This window comes from Ailuropoda melanoleuca, chromosome 15 (assembly GCF_002007445.2).
Source record: "Ailuropoda melanoleuca isolate Jingjing chromosome 15, ASM200744v2, whole genome shotgun sequence".
In the NCBI taxonomy this organism is placed as follows: domain Eukaryota; kingdom Metazoa; phylum Chordata; class Mammalia; order Carnivora; family Ursidae; genus Ailuropoda; species Ailuropoda melanoleuca.
Window position 1 is genome coordinate 34,792,197 of NC_048232.1, and position 19,545 is coordinate 34,811,741.

Below are 19,545 nucleotides of genomic sequence, written 5' to 3' on the forward strand. Positions count from 1 at the left end.
ACACTGGTTCTGGCCTTGTTACTGAAATTAATAACACATGGCCCTGTTTTTCTTTTGGATGATGGGGTAGAGATGGGTGGGGACTGAGGTTTCCTGGACAGCTGTAAGGCAGATTTTGACATTCTTGTGCCAGAAACAGGACTTACAGTGGTCCAGTTACAGTGGGTCAGCAGTGCCTCTTTACTACCCCAGTACTGAGACGTTTCTCCCAGCATTGCAAAAAAAATTTTTTTTTAGGATTTTATTTATTTATTTGACAGAGACACAGCCAGCAAGAGAGGGAACACAAGCAGGGGGAGTGGGAGAGGAAGAAGCAGGCTCCCAGCAGAGCAGGGAGCCCAATGTGGGGCTGGATCCCAGGACCCTGGGATCATGCCCTGAGCCGAAGGCAGACGCTTAACGACTGAGCCACCCAGGCACCCCACCAGCATCACAAAATAATTACCATAACCGGCAAACCCCAAATACTGAAAAGAACTCCCATTTGCTCATACAGATATCTTTATTTGAAGAGTTAAAAATCTCTGGCACGTACAGATCTGGGCATTTGGATTTTGCCCTTGGGGTATACAGTGATTGGTGGGTTAAGTAGATTTTGCAAACACCGATCTTACAATTTAAAACAACCTTACGTCCTTGCCCCATTATGAAATACTTTAAACTCAGTTGTTTTTTTTTCTCTGACTTTCCTGGATTCATGCAGTTGTGGTGCTTTCTGCTGAGACTTTAGCCGGAAGGCCACAAAAATCGAAAAGTAGGTGGTTAACATTTTAGATATACAACAACTACGGAATGCAGGGGTGAGAAAGCTGGAGAACGTGCTGTGATTTGCAGACCTTACTGTATCTAAATTAAGCAGCTGGCTATTAGGCAAAAGTTGGTAGATAAATTCTTTCCTGTTACTGGCACTGTCTGCTCTCTTCCGTGGTCTTGCAATAGGCATATAGCTTCTTGCCTTAGAAAAGCCCCTTTTCTTTCTTCATTTGGAGCTGCTTCCAGCCAGGCAGAGCAGCAAATTGCCCTCTTGTGATGCCAAACACAGAAATAAAATCCTGTTCAGAGAGGTAATTCTAGGAGAGAAAACAAAGTCTCTAGTTAGGAGGAAGGCATGGCACCCATCAACGCCAACAGAGTGGGGGAGGGTAGAGCCAAGAGACCGTCTTCGAAGGGGGAAAGAGAAGGAATTTTTCAGAAAGTCTGGAATGGACTTGAATTATTAATTGGAGGGTTCTGGGGTTGTGGAGTCCCATTTTGGCCTAAGCATTAGCTGACTGGATTTGCTGCTCTCGTGGTCCCACCTGGCACCAGTTTCTGGCCGGAAGAACAAGAATTGGGTTATATATGATGAATTCTAGACGTGAGGTTTTGGCTGAATGGAGAACGAAATCGAGTGCTGGTTTTCCTTGTTCCATGCCCTTATCTACCATTTTTTATCCAGACATTTTTGAATGCATGATCAAGTGGATCTTGTTCAGAGCATAAAATTCTCCTAACATTTATTTATTGATGCTTTCTGAATAGCTGCTGAGTAAAATTATGAAGATACGGCTTCTGTTTTCAAGAAAGTTGTAGTCCAGATCCTTAAAGTTAGTTAACTAAGACATTGTGGAAAACCCACAGACCCTTCCCAAATCCACTCCTTTGAGAGGAAAATAAGTGAATTCATTCAACATCAAAATGCTATTTCATTCAACCAAAACTTCAAGAGTGCATACATTCTGCCAGGCACTGTTTTAGGTGCTGAAAAGTGGAGAACGTGGTGGTGAACAAGACAGAGAAGGTCCTTGCTCTTAAGCAGTGTTAGGGCGGTCAGGGAGGGCCTTCGGGGGGAGGTAGCGTTGGAGGCAGGACCTGAGCCATGAGGAGGAGCTGGCTCTGTGATGATCTGAGACAAGAAAGGTTTCTCCCACGGTGTAAAGGCTCCAAGGCTGGGATGAGCGTGTGTGAAAGGGAAGCCGCTGGCTGGAGGGTGGTAAGCGAAGGGGGCAGTGGTACATGAGATGACATCAGAGAGGCGGGTGCGGGCCAGGTTGTGAAGAGCCACGGAGGCCGTAGAGAGGATTCTGGATTCTTTTCTATTTGCGGTGGGAAGCCATTTGAGATGTTTTAAACAATAGTGTTGTCTGTTTTAAAAGCCTATTGGCTGTTACGGGGGGAGCTGATCGTAGGGACAGGGCTGGAAGCCAGTTGGGGGGCTACTGGACAGCAGAGAGACGGGGAGGAGTGGACAGAGGCGCGCTGATGGGCCGATGTGGGGGATGAAAAAAGAGAGTCCCGGGTTTTTGTCTCGAGCTACTGGGTAGCTCAGATGTGATCTGAAGGGCCTACAAAGTGCCAGAGCGTCCCAGGCCGTGGACGGAGACGGGCGCTTTCCTGACGAAGAGCTCCGCTCACAGTAGACACAGCTCCTTTAGCCACTCACCTCCTTTTTGGCAGGGTTCACATCCTCAGGCAGCTCCTGATTTTGGTTTTTCAGCAGAACTTCAATAGGGTAATATTTTGGCTCAGAATTCAGGGTGAGGGTTGCATTCCTCATGTCCTAGGTAAGATAAGAATGGAGACAGGGTGAGAGACTGTTCAGGGTCTGTGCAGGTGAAGTGCTGTGTGTATAATTCTTAATGTTTTGGCTGATACCACTGCACCCGCTGTGATTGTCTTTTTGAACGATGATCCCTAAAGCTGGCTGCATGTCAGAATCCCCTGGGAATCTAAAATATTCAGATGTTGGGGTCGTTCTTGGGAAAGCTGATTCAGTGAGTCTAGGGTAAGTCCTATAGCGCCAGTTTGGGGTAATGCTGTGCTTCAGTCTCATTCAGAATCTGTGATCACAGACCTCCTTGCGGCACTAGTATTTAGGGTTTACATTTCCAGCCTTTAAATGACTTCAAATTGAAGTCATACTGTGATTAAACACATTTTAAAGATACTACGTGGCCATTAGCTTTGGAATCTTGAGTCGGTAGAGCACAGAGGATAGAGCTGCAGATGGCTCGGACACCTGCTACACGCGGTCGTCCTGATGCCCAAGAGCCATTGGACTCCTGGCCAGAGTAGGGGTAATGGCCTGAGTATGTGTGGACTTCACCGTCAGAAGCGGGTAAGCATATCATTTGGGTTAGAAGCTTATTATTTATGAAAAATAGTGCCAGTCATTTGAATCTGTCCTGAAAGAATTGAATAATAAAATTAGTTTTTGTAGTTTTTGTTTGTTTTTTCAGCTTAAACAACAAACATTAATTTCCCATAGTTCTGGAGGCTAGTAAGTCCAAGATCAAGGTGTCCGCAAATCCTGGGTCTGGGGAGAGCCCGCTTCTGGCTTGTGGGTGGCACTTTCCCAGTGTGTCCTCACACGGCAGAAAGCAAGAGAGCAAGCCCTCATAGCTCTTCCTTCAACGGCACTCGCTACCCCCTAAAGGCCCCACCTCCACATACCATCACATTAGGGGTTCAGTGTACAAATTTTGGAAGACAAAAATGTTCAGTCCATAATTCTAGGTGATTCCTCGGTCAGAATTGCTTATATTTATATTTTAAAAATATATTTGTTTCTTTAAGCAGTCCGTTCTAAATTCTGGAAGGCCGTAAAACGAGGAACTTGGCTTTGAGGCCTGCTTTGCTATTGCTTAAAACAATCTTAAATCAAAATAGGCCACGAGAGTGATACAGAAGGACACGATAGGGTTTCACCCATGCAGTGACTGTAGCATTTAGGGTTTCTCTCTGGCTCCGGCTGCCTGTGTGACTTGCTTCTCCAAGAGCAAACCCAACTCACAGCAGTGATTCTCGTGATAGCAGCGGCATCTCCCAGTTCTTCTTTTAACTGTTCGTAGGATTTGCGTGCCTGAAACAGAGAGAAGACAGGACAAGGTGCTGCCTATGGGGGGAGGGAATCTCAGGCTCACCGCCCCGTGAGGAAAGCAAAGCAGTCGGGGAATCAGAAGACATTGCAGGGCTAAGCAGAAATGAAATCCCCTCTTCTGGGTCCACACCAGGTTGGAAGGTCCTTACACATGATCTGCGTTCTTTGCTGGTGTTCCCTAATCCTCCATACAAGACTAAAGAAGACAGAGCAGTTGACTAGGAGTCAGAAAACCCGGCTTCTTCCTAGTGGTTAATTGTGACTTTTGACAAATCCCCTCTCCTGTAAGCCTCCTCCTTTTTAACATGGGAAACAACGTTTGCCCCAGCTGTCAGGGTGGTTGTAAAGCTCAAAAAGGAGATGTGTATGGATAAATGTTATCAACCATTTGTTACTTCCACACACGGCTTATTCCTGAGACAGGCTGTGAATTCTCTAGCCGGACTTAGTGCCGTGGTGGGCGGAAAAGAGAAGGAACATGAAAAGCAGGGGAGCGGAGAGGGGGTGGGGAAACATGGTCCTGGATGACCTCAGCCCTTGAGCCTGCACCCCACTTCGCACTGAGCTATTCGTGTGGAGCACCAGGGCAGTAGGGAGGTCTCCCCCTTCTCTCTGTGCTTACGCTCCAAATATGAGGGTCCCAGGCCAAGAACCAGCCTGTGAAGACAGGAGGCTCAAAGCCCTGTTTGATGATCAGCGTTGGTGTGCCGGTGTCCCGGCCGCCGGGGTGAGTGCTCAGGTACTCCCGGGCCATCTCCAGGGCGCTCTCCTTCTCTGTGGCCTTGGCCTCGGCCCCGATCCACAAGAACACCTGTTGTGGGAGAGGTGGTACCTGAACGCGCTTCTGTCAAGGATTAAGTACTAGGCCAGGCCACTGCCCTTCCTCTCCCTCCTCAGCGAATCACGGCGTCAGAGACTTTCCCAGCCTCATTTGTTCGGCAGGGAGAATGGTTTTTCCCAGAATCGGCTTGGTGTTTGTGACTTTAATTCCACGTGTATCTCCTAACTCTGCACGCCCGTCCCCAGCTCTTGCCGATCGGCTTCCCGAACTCAGCTTTTTACAGCTGTCTCTGGGAACCTCAAACAGAACCTCCCAAATGCAGCTCTGCTTTTCTAGACTTGTGTCTGTGTCTGCATCCATCCAGTCACCCAGGGCAGTAACCTGGGAGCCGTCCCAGATCCCCCTGTACCCATCGAGTCACCGTTTACCTCCTCTGCATTTGTCATACGTGTCACCATCCCTCCACCCTGACCCCACGGCCCCTGTGCTGCCCAAGGTGGCTCTTATTCCTCTTACTCAACTGTTACAGTGCTCTCCTGACTGGCCTCCCAGCACACATTCTTCTGTCGTTTCCCCCTGTCCCCCACCCCCCCACTTTGCAGGGTGATCTATTGAAAACACAGCGACTGTGTCATTCACCTGCTTAAATTTCCGTAGCTTTTCAGGATAAAATTCAAACTCGACATGGTAGGGAAGGCCAATACCTACTTCTCAGCTTCATCTTGAACTCCTTTACTCTATCTCATGGTCCGATGATGTTGTCGGTAGTTCCCTGTATACTAGACTATTCCAGGCCTTGCTTTTTACTTGTGCTGTTTCCTTTGCCCAGGATGCTCTGTACCTGATTAATGCCCACTTGTCCTTTGAGATTCAGCCTGGGAGCCACCTCCTCCAGGAAGTCTTCTCTGAACCCCTAAACTATGTTGAGCGCCCCTAATTTGTGTTCCCGTGGCACCATACCGTAGCCAATATAGCAAAATGATGTTTCTCTGTCCAGCCCCTCCATCAGCCTGCAAACTGAGAGCAGCGGCCCTTCACCTTGGTGACCCTACCCCTATCACAGTCACTGGGGCACGAAGGAAGTGCTGAGTATGTTTGCTGAGCTGAGCTGCAGAAAATAGGATGTCACGGAGGGGTTGCCTTGGCGATCTCCCCTTTACAGCCCTATATTCCCTAAGCGGCCCATCTCTGAGTGTGGAGCCTGGTGCTGTCTCGTAAGAAAAAGAAGTGCATGATGATAAGATGGGCCGATTTTCCCAAGGCAGGGTGGGAAACTTCCCAAGGTGGTCAGTTTGAAACAACAGTCTGTTCTCTCCATCCCTGGCAAAAAGTGGGCTCTTCCTTTGGTTGCCACTGACAGATGTTTGGTTGACTCGGGGATGGGCCAGGGCTACCTCGGGTTTATCCTGGCAGGGGAGGTGTGACATGAAAAATCGCCTAAAGTGTGGGGGGGTCTTCGTCACTTGTTCGGGTTCTCTGGCTGTGTCTTACCTGGTCCCAGGTATCCAGGAGCATCACATCACCTGGGTTCAGGTCGTCCTGGGTGAAGTCTGTGATCTCAGTGACAACGAACCGTCCAATCTTATTGGAACATTCGAAGAGACGAGGCTGCACATCTAGGATTTCCTGCTGTAGTCTGCAATACAGTCCATTTAGAGGGACTGGGCTACTGAGGAATCATGTGTTAGTTGACATGCAGTTCAGTATTGGTTTCAGGGGTAGAGTTCAGTGGTTCATTAAGAAACCAGGTTTTTAAAACAGAAAGGCATCCTAGAGTTTGTGCACTTCACAAGCCTGGGCGGCAGGGGGAGCCCAGAGGAGGGGACACCGCGTTGCCGTACCTTTTGTGGTCGGCATAGGCAGTTTTCCCTCCCAGCAGGTCCCAGAACTCCGCCGGCTCCTGGCCCTCGGCCACAGCGTCCTCGGTGCCCTCGCAGAGAAGGCTGGCCAGCTCCTTAGCCATCGCCCGCTCATCCCCGCTAGACCCCTGGGAGTGGGGTGAGGACAGCGCAAGTGTTAGTCGCATGTAGACACGTCGATGTGTGTGGGGCGGGAGCCACACTGAGTGCACCTGCATCAGCTACCAGGCCACAGTGCCTCAGGATGGGGAGCGAGGTTTGTTCTGGTGCTGGGCAAGGAGGGGCGGCGGGGGGGAGAGGAAAGCAGCGTGGTGGCAAAGAGTAGGCTTAGACTCTGAAACCCACAGTGGGTGTTGGCAGGAGGCACCTTTGTACCTTTGTTTCAGTTCGGTTGGAATTTTAGCACCTTCTTTTGTTTTGTTTTTTTTTAAGATAAAAAATTTATTATTTTTTACATTCAAGAAAATTCACTCTTTTTGATGTACCGTTTTATGAGTCTCGACCAACACAACCATCAAAATGAAGACAGAGAACATCGCCTCAGCCCTGCAAAAAATTCCCTCAGGCTACTCCCCTTTTGTCATCAGACCCTCCCCAAATTCTTAACCTCCGGCAACTACCAATCTGTTCTTCACTACAGCTTGCCTTTTCTGGAATGTTATCAATGGAATCACACTAGACAGCCTTTGAGTTTGGCTTCCCTCACTTAGCACAGGGGATTGGAGAGTCACTCTTGTCATGAGGACCGACAGCTTTTGTGTGTGTGCTGCTGAGTAGTACCCCACTGTATGAATGTACCACTGTCTTTCCGTTCTTCAGGGGCATTGCTTCCAATTTTGGGTGGTTATGAATGAAGGTGCTAGATATATTTGTGTGAAGCTGGTTTTCTCTTTCTCATGGGTAGATACCTAGGCGTGGGATCGCTGGATCACGGGCGTGTGTTCTATGAGAAACTGCCTAGTCGTTTTCCAAAGGCTGTGTTTGTGTCCCCACAGCAGTGTGCCCGAGTTCCTGTCGTTCTGCGCCCTCATCTGCACCTGATACTGTCAGGTTTTTAGCCGTTCTGCTGGGCATGTAGCGGCATCTCTGTGGTTTTCACTAGCACTGCCCTGATGACTGTGGGGCATCTCTTCCTGCTCAGTTCTCTTTTGTAAAAGTTTTAGTGCTTTTTAATGTAGATGCCCTCCGAATTGACAAAATCACATTTTTAGTGTTTATGATCAATGTTAATGCCTGTCCTATCACAATCCGCCAAACTGGTGTGGAAAGATTGACTTATCCAGCCTCCCTCCATGTAGAAGTTGATGGAGCATCTCCTGGGTGTGAGCGATGCTGTCAGTGAGTTTCTAATTGTGCGGACCATTGGCAGTTCCTTTGGAGATCCTTTAGGAAAAGCCTCATCTTCCTGAGGCCTGCTCCAGCCTATTTTATAGTTCCTTTGCCCTTGCTGACAGGAAGGTGGGCATAGGGCCGGGCTCCAAAGGGCTGGTACGACCCCTGGGCTCGGCGTCTTACCTTGCCATACCACAGGTAGTGTGCTGCCTGGGTTCGCAGCAGAAAGACGTCATTGGAGTTTAGGGAGGAGGCTAAGGCTGGAACTTCTACCGCTTTGGTGTTAGATTTGTCATTTCCTTGAATCTGGAAGAGCCTTACTGGCGGATCGGGCTCAGCATTCCCCTTTCTGGAAGTCCCGCCCTAGAGAGGAGGAGAAAAGCAGAATCTGGTTCTAGGGAGCACCATGTGAACGGAGCACTGGGCTAGCCGTTGTAGAGATTACGGATGAATTTAACGCTGCTTTTGCCCTGGGGGAGTTTCCATGCCAACTAGGAGAGGTCAGGTGAGCTGGAATTATGGTACCAAAAATATTAGCTCTCATTCTGAGACTTACCATACGCTAGGCTCTGCGGCTGGTGCCTTACCTGTATCATTTCATGGAACCTTATGATAATTGTGAAGTAGGTATTTATTTTTAAAGACTTACTTATTTAAAAGAGAGAGAAAGAGAGCGTGTGCACATGCTTGTGAGCAGAAGGAGGGGCAGAGGAAGAGGGAGAGAGAGAGAATCCCGAGCAGCCTCCCTGGTGAGTGTGGAGCCTGACTCGGGGCTCAGTCTCACAGCCCTGAGGTCCTGACCTGAGCTGAAATCAAGAGTAGGACCCTTAACTGACTGAGCCACCCAGGCGCCCCTGAAGCAGGTGTTTATTATCCTCCGGTACAGAGGGGAGAACTGAGGCTTAGCAACCCGGTTAATAAATGACAAGACTAGGACTTGACACAGGGTGGGGTGATATCAAGCATATGACATTATATGTTCCTGGTAATGCTTCAGCCAGGGCTTCATGGAAGAAGTGGGACTTGGATTTGAAGGGGCCCATCCAGGGGCGAGGCTGGACAGGGCGTGATGTGGCACATGGGCATTCTAATGAGGAGACCCCTTTACTGGAGTGAAAAGCGTGGGTTAGGGTGCTGAGAGTAGCACGGCCGCATGGGTAATAAGGGTCAGATCGTGAAAGACCTTGAACGTTAGCTGGGCAGTGGTTTGGACTTGAAGGCCTGGGCAGCTGGGATTCCCTTGAACGTTTCAGGGAGATGAGCCCTCTTCTCGTCCGTGTCTACCCCCAGCCCTGGTCTCCATCCCTCCTGTCCTATATGGTAGCCTCCTGCTGACTTATTTGTCTGAATATTCCTGCTCCTGGGGTCCTTTTATCCGAGGGGGTCTCACCTCAAAGATGACCAGCTTCCCTTTGAAGATGGCCATGAAGTGGCGTGGCTCCTTCCCCATGGTGACTCGGACCTGCACAGCCGCCCCGCCGAACTGCCGACCCACCTCCACCGCCTGGTATGCCGAGGCCGCCAGCTCATCCTTGGAGGCGTGGCGGCCCTGCAGGGGTGAGAGGGGAGTGATGGGTCCCTGCCCGCCTCGCCCCCGGCCAGTGGCCAGAGGAAGCGTCAGGATCCAAAGTTAAAAGCCCGCGTCAGGCCTACCTGCCAGATGTACAGGACGTGGTGTGGCCTCCCAGTCACCTCGTATGTGTAGAGAACCAGATAGCAGTCCCCGCCGTAAAAGAAGCCATACCACTCATGCTCCACGGGGACCAGCTCCAGGTTTTCAATCCTCCAGACCTGGACACGTTAGGAGACAGTTTCCCAGAGATGGGCTTGCTGTTTGAGGAGACGGCTGCCCGAAGGGAACTGGGCTGGGCTTAGCAGAGAATCCAGGCCGGTGAGGCACTAACATCCACCCAAAGTCCACCTTCCCTCTCTGGTTCTTTCCCAGTTGTGAGGGCCTATCACATTTGCATGATTTGAATCCCGAGAAGAACCGGATCATTCCTGCTCACATGTGTCCCCGTCATGGCGCTGAGATGATTTAACTATTTCTGCCAGGTGAGTTACTGATAGCACCCGGGGGTGTCGGCCTTTCGCCTCCCTGGGGGGTTGTGGGAAAGCGCTGCAGACTCCGGGCACCTCTGAGAGACGACTCCTGAGGTCCCAGAGATGGAAACGAAAGCAAAGCAGACCAGAGTCCCCCGCTCCCTCCTCTCCAGCGAAGCCGTAGGAGGCCGGTGCCGGCTGCCCTGGGGTGCCAGCCATAGACTTACCTCAACTGCCCCGGTGCCGTCATCGACCATCCTTTCCTGGGCAGCGACCTCCGGCCTGGTGTGCAGCAGAGTCACATCGAATTTATCCTGGAGAACTTTAGCTGCAGAGACGGGGTTGGGAGAAGGCAAGTGAGTGAAGACGCCTGCGCCTGCCTTTCTGGAGAGCCCCAGCGGTGGGAAGGCCATCTGGGGAGCAGTCTCACCGATTTTACCGACACCAAACGTTTTCCCCAGGCCCACGGTCTGGTCCTTCACTGACCACTTCTGGAACAGCTGCTTGAACATGGCCGACTCAGCACCGTCGTTAATGGTCTCCACGTTGGTGCTGCTGGGATAGCCCTTCATCTGGATGAAGTTCTGCAGACACCCCCCACCCCCGAAAGGCAGGTCAGTCAGGAAATGCACTGGGTTCTTTGCTTGTCTGGTGACTTACCCCTTCGAAGCCAGTTGGTAGGACTGGGGAGCCAGAGGACTTGTGGGAGCCAGAGTCAGATGCTAACTCACTTATGTCTAGGGGCCAAGTTACCTGCCTCAAGGAAAGGACGGAGGGAACATTTTCATACCTCTGGATTGGCCTGTCATGATTATTACCAGTTTTTGTTTTTTGTTTTTTTTTTGCAAGACCTTTATACTGTGTTCCTGCCGCCTTCACGTCCCCACTGAGTTTGCGCCACATTCATTTGCTCACTTATTGCTGCGTAGGCGCATCCTGCTGGGTTCATCTGCGGGGGTCCCGACAACGTCACAGGCCCCTTGAGGCCGGGCCGTCGGCCGGCCGAGATGTGCTTCGACGGTAGCAGCCGTGTGTGCTGAGCAGCGCTGAGCAGCTGCTGGCGCCACGCACCGTTCTAAGTGCCTTACAGACGTCCCTGACGCCTCACAACGACCCCAGGAGTTGTCTGTTAAACCTGGATTTATTCCCAGGTTGTCTCACTGACGTCCGTGTGTGTAACTGTGACGTCATAAGCCCAAGTGCCTCATCTGGCTCTCTGAACACATCTGACGTTTCCCGACAGAAGTTTTTGGACAATACCGTACATCCGTAGCTCCTACCAGGGCTTTAGACATGGCCGTCTGCTTCTCAATCTTTGTGGCTCCTCTCCCTTTCCACACATAGATCTTGGTTCCACTTTGGTCTAAGATGTAGCAGTCCTGAGCAGGCAGGGAGAGAGGTGGTTACTGCCACTCGGGACCATAAGGAAGATCTCTGAAGCCAGGTCTGGCCATGGAAGCCGCGCCCACCCAAGCTCTACTCACATCGTGGTTCAGTAAGTCCTGGACCAGTGGTCTCGTTGCTACCTCTGTGATGGCCAGCTGCCCAGCTGAGTCCGAGACACTAGAAACGGGGAGAAATTAGCCTGTGCCTTCTCTTCTACAAAGCATCCTGTAGTCAATTTGGTATTTTGCTGGCTTCGTTTTAGCATAGAGTTGCTGGGTGAAGTTTGACCTCTTATGACAGGCATGGCTTGAATGCACACAGGAGTGTAAGGGACTCTGTTCTCAAGAGGACACTTTGGTGCACTCTCTCTTGAACAGGATCTCCTCTACATCCCGGGGCATGGATAGACTCAAGTAAAGGAAGAGTCTTCTCAAGAGACCAGGGAGGGTTGCTGACAAGAACTGACAGTAGCTGCCTCCTTGAGTGGGGAACACTGGGCTCCTTCTGCAAGCCGCCCTTGAAAAGGGTTAAAAGAAAGCCAGACGCCTGTAGCCACAATGAGGACCCAAGCACAGGAGCTTGGTTTTTGAAGGGACATCTTCCCCCTAAGCCAGGTTTAGTTACTCACTGGTACAACATGATGTTTGATTTCTGCTGCTGATCTATGATCTCATCAGGCACGGCAGGCTTGATAACAGAGCGCCGGCCAAGGGTGTCCTGAAGGACCTTCATCAGCTCCGGACTTGCAGCCTCCTTGTCTCCCTCGATCACGCCTATTTCAGCACGGCCCCCTCGTTCCCTGTCCCGGATATCCTTTGCCAGAAGCATAGCCTGTCAAAGAAGCCCAAAGAAGCACTCAGTCCCGCTGGGCCCCCTTGGTGCTTGCTGGCTTCCGGGGAAGTGACCTGGGTCCCAGACACAGGAGTTACTCTGAGGCTCAGGACGCCGGGGTGAGTCACAGACTCACGCACTTGGCCTGTCTCTGAAACACACTGCTCCAAGGCAGGGGTCTGTCTCCGCATCTCCCGGAAGAGCCGTGGGGAAGGAAGACGGAAAAGGCAACTGAGAGAGTGCAAGCCCCGTGAGCAGGCCTGAGGGAGAGGAGAAGGTGCTAAGGCCTGAAGAAGCACACCTTCAGGCGCTCCCCGCTGTTGCTCTCTGGGCCATTCCACTGGATGATGACCTTGCCAAGGTCCAGCAAGAAGACATCACCTTGGTTAAAACTGTCCCAGCTCATTTCCACCTGCAGAGGAGACAGAGATGTCGTTCAGGAGCCAGGTGGAGAGGCTCCGGGCCCAGGACAGACGGTGGGCAGGACTTACCTCGGTGGCCCTGATGTTTCTTTTCCCCTTCACGTGTAACAGCCGTTTCACGTCATAGGTGTTGGTCTCCACGTGCTTCATCCCAGAGGCCACGCCCCCCTTCTTGTAGCTGAGGGCACATCCAGATAACGCCCAGTTATTTATGCGCTCGGGCCTGGGGAGCCCCGGGTCAGTTACGCAGACTCAGCCTCTGCCCTCCGGGCAGCGGGAACTAGCCAGGGAAATAGAGCCGGTGGTAAGTGCGGCCGCAGAAGGAGACTCAGTGACGGCCTTTTTGACAGAGTGTCCGGGCAGTCTTCTCTGAAGGAGTGGCATTGAAGCTGACATATTAAGAGGACTAGGAACTAACAGAGGACTAGTGTTCCAGCGGGTGCAGCCACGGTGAGGACCCGGTAGCACGAGCTTGGTTGGTTCTAGCAACTGTCTGAATCTCAGCGTGTGACAAGGAGAGGGGCCCAGGCCGGGCAGCAGCATTAATGACACTGGCCTTCCGACAAACCCGTTCAGGGAGTCCGCTCTCCTGGCCCTGGAGTTTACCCCCACCCCGCCTCCATCCCAGCTGTCCTGCAGGTAGCTGTCCTGCACCTGCAGGACGAGCGGAGAGTCACCCTGGAGCACGGCGTTTGTCTCTGGGCTCCCTGGTGACTCTCTGGGGCGCGCTGTGCCCGGCAGGTCCTCAGTCAGTGCGACTGCCAGCCGGCAAGAAGCTAGCCTTGGACCAGCCTCAGATCTCTCAAGCTCCTTGAATTCCTCTTTTTGTTTCCAATCTCAAGCGCAAAGTTTAGAGTTAAACTCTTCAGTTCGTGGAACATTATCATCCAAGAGCCCTCTCCTGTTTTCGGTATTTATGCATTCCCCTTTCTCTGCATGTGCTCCCCCAGTCCTCTCCCCTCCACAGGCATCCCTTCCAACTTTTGAACAACTGCCATTTTATTTTCATTCGGGTAAATGTATCCTGTTGTTTTGTGGGCATGTATTTTGTTAAAACAGAAATTGGCATTGCTATTTATTTCCGGTCTGCGTCTTACTCTGTTCCCTAAGCTCAGCTGGGTATCTGCCCCACCGCCTCCCGCTGCCGCCCGGACTCATGAGGTACTTTTTCCTGTCCCGTCTCCCCGTGACAGGCACTTACGGTGCCTACAGCTTCACACCACCACTCCTGACGCTGCCATGAACATTCTGGTTCGTGAGCCGTTGCAGAGCTGGGTGCTTGAGAGGTCCCGAGTTATACACCCGGGAGTCGACTGGCCTCCGTGACAGCGGAATGTCCTCCAGCCACTGACCACCAGACTGGGCCTCACTCCCCCCGGTGGGGCACGAGGGCTCCCCTTTCCCCACAGCCTTGCCACCGCTTGCCTCCGCTCGGCCCTCTAGTCTGCCCTGCTCTGATCGGTGGAAGTGACAGCTTTGTCTGGATCTCTGTTTCTCTGATTCTTCACATACTGATTGGCCCTTTTGGTTTCCTCTTCGGGAAACTGCCATTTCTGCCCTGGCTCTGGTGTCGCTACTCACATGATGCCCTGCTTGAAGTAGCCGTGGAAGGTGTCAGACTCATGGTACTGGACCTCTCGGTGCTGCACAGGGCTGCCCCCCAGGTAGTCGTCCAGCTGTGTGGTGTAGACAGCCGCACAGGTCTGCTCATCCTGGGAGGAGTCCTTCCCGATCCAGAAGTGGATGTCCTGGGAGAGGAGGCTGCCCGCTCTCCGCGTCTGGGATGTCCAGAGAGATCAGGTCAGGGGCCAGCTCACCGACCCCCCTCCCCGCCATAGGACGAACGCAGTGTATGGAGGCTCGTGGCCCGCCCGAGGCAGCTCAGGGCCTCTCTTCTCTCGGCGGTGTCCCTGTGCAGACCTGCTACGCGGCCCAAGCTCTGGCAGCCCAGATTCCTCCCGCATCTGGGGAGAGTTGACAGCTTACTGTTCTCCAACCTCAGGGAGACCCATGAGGATCTTTTCCAAGTGGAGCTGCGGACTGACCCTGCTGCTGCTTTGCTCTCCTGCACTCCACGGCCGACACACTGCCCACCTGCCCGGCTCTGTCGGCATCGCTCATGTGGGGTATTGCTTCCTCAGCTGGAATGAGCACTTTGAGGCGTGGCCTTGTATTTACACGGCCTGCCTCCATACCACTTTAATGTGGGGGTGGGCCCCGGGAGGGAGAAGTGCTGCTCGGGGGGGCCTCACTGAGGTTCAGACCGAGGGCCCCATCCCGTAAGAATGGCCTTTCTAGCCAAACCGGAGGCCTGTTCTGTACAGCACTGAGGAAGAATCAAGTCGGGTACCCGGGGCCTGATTTCCAGCAGCAGCAGATCTCAGTGGAGCCCAAGAACGGCTCTCGGGGGGAGCTCACGGGAGGGAAGGAGGGGTGGCGGTGCTCACCGAGAGGATGACGTAGCAGTCCCCCTCATAGAAGTTGCCATGGGCACTCAGAGGTACCAGCGCCAGCTCCAGTTTCTGGAAGGACAAGGGCTGTGTATAGTCTGCATCCCGCCCCCCACCCCCACTCCCTGTCCTCCATCATGTGGTACAGGTGGCAGGGGAGAGGTAGGAGGATGTCCCCGCTGAACCTGCAGGGCATGGAGGCTAGCCCCAGGATTAGCGGGCCCAGCCCTCTACTCTAGCTTCTGCTGAGCTCTGCCCACATGGCCCCAGGGATGAGTCTGGGTCCCTGTCTTCGGCCCCTCCCCCTCCCCACCACCTGCTTGGTCTCACTAACTGTGAGCTCCTCCGGCCCTTTGCAGGGAAGAGAGCTGGATATAAGCAGTCGAGTCTAGTCCTACCTCCGGCCAGCCGCACCACTGCCTCCAACGCTGTTCTCCAACCCTGACCGCCCAGTACAGGCAAGGGCTGCAGACAGAACGTGGGGGTGCCGTGGGGCTCTGAGAGGTGAGTGCCAGCAGTGTGTGGGGCTCCATGCCCAGCGTTCTGTATTGGAGTCTAGGGTGGGGGCTTGATGTGTCCCCTGCACATATGGCTTGTCCCAGGAGAGCCATTCACATGGTCTCAGATACGGATTTTCATTGCTCTCTCCAGGCGACATACACCTGCAGCCATACTTGTGTGTTCTATGTAAGACGTGGGTGTTAAATGTGACAATGTTAACTATACCATACTTTTGGTAACTTCTAATATCTATTTTGAAATAAACAGGGAGACTTAAGGGCTCTGGGTTTTAGGCAGGCGCCCCTCCCTGGGCTCCGAGCAGGGAGGAGGGGTGCAGGGAGGGGGATTCTTACATATGGCAGGTGGAGCTGCCCAGGCCAGGGCTGTAGACTTCTGGAGCTCGAAGTCAGCCAGAGGGGCTCAAGCCCAGGTGGGAGAAGGGATGAGCTGTGCCCTGATCTATGCAGTAACCCCCCCCGCCCCGGACCTCCACCTCTCCTACCACTTGGCAGGAGCCAGAGTGCCCTGTGAAAAAGACAGGTTCCGTTTTTCTGACAGAAACAGCCAGGAGTCTTCGGTCTCCTGAGTGGGCCCAGGCCCCACCCATTTCTCTAGGGCATTTACTGGAAGTGCAGACTCACCGAGCAGCTGGCAGGATAAAGGGCAAGCTTAGTTTTGCTTAGAGCCCTGCTCTCCAGGGCTAAAAGCATTTCCTCCGCCTGCCACCACCTGCTTCGAGCACCCAGGAGGGGTCAAGGATAGGAAAAGGGGACCGAGGAGACTGAAGGAGTGCCAGGGGGCTGTTGTTTAGCAGACCGGGGCCACCTGAGATCACCCCCAGATCCTGCGCAAGGAGGAAGGTGCGCCTCCAGCCCAGCTCACCTCTATTCTCCAGGTGATGGTCCCGGGGTCGTTGCCCACAGCCTTGAAGGCACTGCTCAGCGACATGGCGCGTGTGTCTTCCCAGGACTGCAACATCACAGAGTGAGCAGGGGAGATGATGCCTCTCGCGCAGGCATCCCTCCAGCTTTTCCCCAAAGTCATTTCCTAGTCTCTTGTCAGCCATCCTGCCATGTCCTTGTGGGGCACCCTGCACTGTTTCACGACAATGGGGGAAATGACTTGCCCACGTTCCCACTGTAAGCCTGGCTGCCCTGGGGAGGGGAGTGGCCCACCCAGGAAGAAGGTCGGCTTCCCCCTTGCCACTTCCCTTGTCAAGAGCTCTGGTAATTCCACGGTTATCTACTGAAGGGCCGATAAATATGGTAAGCCTGTGTGGGCTCACTTTATATCATTTAATTCTTACAAGTTGAGTATATTTTCATCTTACATCATAGGCGAGTTGAGGTTCAGAGAGGTTAAATAATTTTCCTGATGTCACACACTGGAGTGAAATCCATATCTGGCCCTAAAACCTGTGCTTTTTGTCGCTTTGATGTCGTGTAACCCTTCCTGAACTTATCTGCCCTCAGTGGCACGCAGGAAGAAGAGCTGATGTCAGAGTAGTTCTGAGCTGAGCTGCCTTCTCTCTCTCATTCATCCCGTCCAGCTCTTCCCAGAGTCCTCCCTTGCCAGGTTCTGTGCGAGGTCAACTCTTTGACTTCCTCTTTGGGCTTTTACTTTCCAGACTCTTCTCAAGTAAACTGTCCTAAAACTCAAACAGCCCATTTTGCTTTTGTCCTCTGACTAATATATTCCCTGTGCCTCACACAAGAGGGAAAGTAAAATGGCCAGTGGGGTGTGGGACAGGGTTTGGGGGCCGGCAGTGACGGGCGGTGGCCGGTTCTGCCTGGGGGCACCCCCCCTTATCCCCTCCCACACAGACCCGCAGGAGCCCGTGGCCGTGGCGCCGTGGCCGCCCACAAGGCCGGGTGGGGAGAGGGAGGAAGCTATGGAGAGAAGCGTGGGTGGACCGCACCGTCTGTGTTCAAGGCGTGTCTAGGATTATCAAGTACTTCCACACATCCACGCTCACGTAGCAGCTTTGTGTCATCAAAATGCCTGCCTGGTTCTCGCTCTCAAAGAACTCGCACTCCGGTAATACCTATAACTGGTGAATGCTCTCAAGAGGCAAAGGAAAAAAGATGTGCTTGGTGGATTTACATAAAGTAAAATAGACAAAACCAAAAACAAAAACACGACCCACCCGGAGAAGGGCGGCATGGAGTTCCGCTATCCGGAGGCATAGTGCACTTAGGAGGAGCACGTCTGGCCATTCCATCCCTGAGCCTTGGCAGATGAAGCCAGGTTTGGAGAGTGTGCGCCATGATCTAGCATGGCCTTTGGCAAAGCACAAAAAACCAGACTCCCTTTGTGTTGGGCTATAGCAAGACTAAAGCGGGCAGTGACTAGGAGCGGCCAGTGTTTGAGGATTTAATTTGGTAACTCGTGCGGCCCCACTCTCCCCTCTGCCGCTCAGAACGGCCAGGAAATATTTGCTCAGATTTTTTCAGACCCTAGATTTCATTCATTAAAGGCAAATGCCGTGACCCAATTAGGGGAAGGGGACAAGGGCCAATGAATTCATTTCTCGAAAATTGAGAAGTTTCAACCTGGTAAAACCAAACCAACTGACATTAATGAGAGCTGTGACTCTCAGAGGCCAAAAAGTGGTCCCATTTCCCAAGCAGGGACTTAGCGATCGATCGGGAAGGAGCTGACTCGGCCAAGGCCCCCCAACAAAGGAGAGGACATACTCACAGAAGGCACTGCCTGCCACACTGGAACACCCAGAAAATGGGATGGCATTTGTGACATCGAAGTCCCCCAAAGCTGTTTCTCCCTCCCTCTTCCCCAAGTCCTTATTTATTCAGTTCTGCTGAAACTCTTGGGGTGGGGTGTGGTTTTGAAATTCCAGAGTTCTGTGAATGGACCCCAAGCAGAGGAAGCTGGTTCTAACTTCTGCCTTGGTCCACACTGTCTTTCCGAGCTAGGCGAACGGGGCAGTCTCCTTATTTCCCAGCTTTTGAAACCATGCCCTATCCGTTCAGTGGTTTCTAAAAAGGGCCTTGACTGCTCAGCAGGAAGTTTGCATCCTGGTTTAATCCTTTAAAAGCCTCATCCAAGAAAACAAAGGCACAGAAATTCCCAACTCCTCTTCCTTTCCTTTCTTCCCTGTTCAGCAGGATTGCTCTGCAGACGTGCACCCATCCACCAAGCCGACCTTACCTTGCCTTCTCTCCCGCTGGGTCTTCTGAGCAGCAGTTCTCCGATGCGAACCACAAGGCGGGCGGCGCCAGCTCCTGCCGCCTTAGTTTAGGAACGGCTGCACAGACACTGGGTTATATTTGCTTGTGTTTGCATCTTAACCTCATTTTCCCAGTCCTGGCCAATCACCGCCAACCTAGCCCTGGGCTTGACTTATTCAAACCAGAGGGGAAGCTCTATCTGCTCCTATTCAAAACAGCAGAAACCAGAAGAGCGGACTTTTAAAGGCTTCTTTTCTCTTTTGACTCTGGCTCCACACCCTGATCTAATTGATTTTTTTTTAAAGTGCATAGCCCATCAATAATGCAGGAAAGAGGGTGGGAGGATATGAAATTTGCCATATTGTAGATATGGATGCATTATGCTGATGACGGGAGGCAGGGGCCGGAGCTGCCCGAGTGCCTGGGATGTCTAGGCCGGCAAGTGCCTCCCTGAGAAGCTTCTGGACATTTTTCAGAGGGAGGGAAGTCCAGGAGAGGGGCCAGGAGTGTGTTGTATCAGGTCATCCTGTTTTGCTCCTTGGGGTCCATACAGCAGTCCAATCAAAATCTGAGTGCCTACTATGTGCCAAGAACCCTGATGGGCTTTAACTTCTAGGGATCCTGGTTTGGGAGAATCGGTAAGAGGCACAGAAGAATGAAGACTCCCAGTCCCTTGGGGCTTCTGGTCTGTCCCCCAGAAGTCAATAGGACACCGAGTGTATGCTTATTAAGCACCTGGATGGCAATGGAGTTGGTTCCAAATGGGGGCAGAGAAGAGCTCATGGAGTCCAACTTCTGTAACCTTGAGCAGAAGCCCAGTCCGTGCTGAGTCCGCAGCTGGTCTCTGCCAGAGGCAACAGCTCGCCCAGCCTGGGTGCGCCAGCTCTGTCCTG

General features: G+C 52.5%; 1 protein-coding gene across 2 annotated transcripts; it reads right to left on the reverse strand.

Moving 5' to 3' along the window:
* Positions 1 to 483: 483 nt before the first annotated feature.
* AVIL (advillin) lies at positions 484 to 18,759 on the reverse strand. Of its 2 annotated transcripts, none has more exons than XM_011220789.3 (20): positions 18,633 to 18,759; positions 16,347 to 16,433; positions 14,961 to 15,035; positions 14,095 to 14,291; positions 12,583 to 12,691; positions 12,393 to 12,503; positions 11,889 to 12,091; positions 11,359 to 11,437; positions 11,155 to 11,253; positions 10,305 to 10,458; positions 10,102 to 10,202; positions 9,485 to 9,622; positions 9,222 to 9,380; positions 8,015 to 8,194; positions 6,482 to 6,627; positions 6,132 to 6,276; positions 4,482 to 4,670; positions 3,773 to 3,841; positions 2,423 to 2,539; positions 484 to 1,070 (listed from the first exon to the last, which is right to left on the reverse strand). In XM_011220789.3, exons 2-20 carry the CDS (start codon positions 16,410 to 16,412, stop codon positions 957 to 959), a joined length of 2,451 nt encoding a protein of 816 aa, XP_011219091.1. In that variant the 5' UTR covers positions 16,413 to 16,433; positions 18,633 to 18,759; the 3' UTR covers positions 484 to 956. The 2 variants fall into 2 exon arrangements, with proteins under 2 accessions (XP_011219091.1, XP_011219090.1); XM_011220788.3 differs by lacking the exon at positions 18,633 to 18,759 and adding an exon at positions 15,362 to 15,646 and having other exon boundaries at positions 16,347 to 16,439.
* Between the last annotated feature and the right edge of the window lie 786 nt (positions 18,760 to 19,545).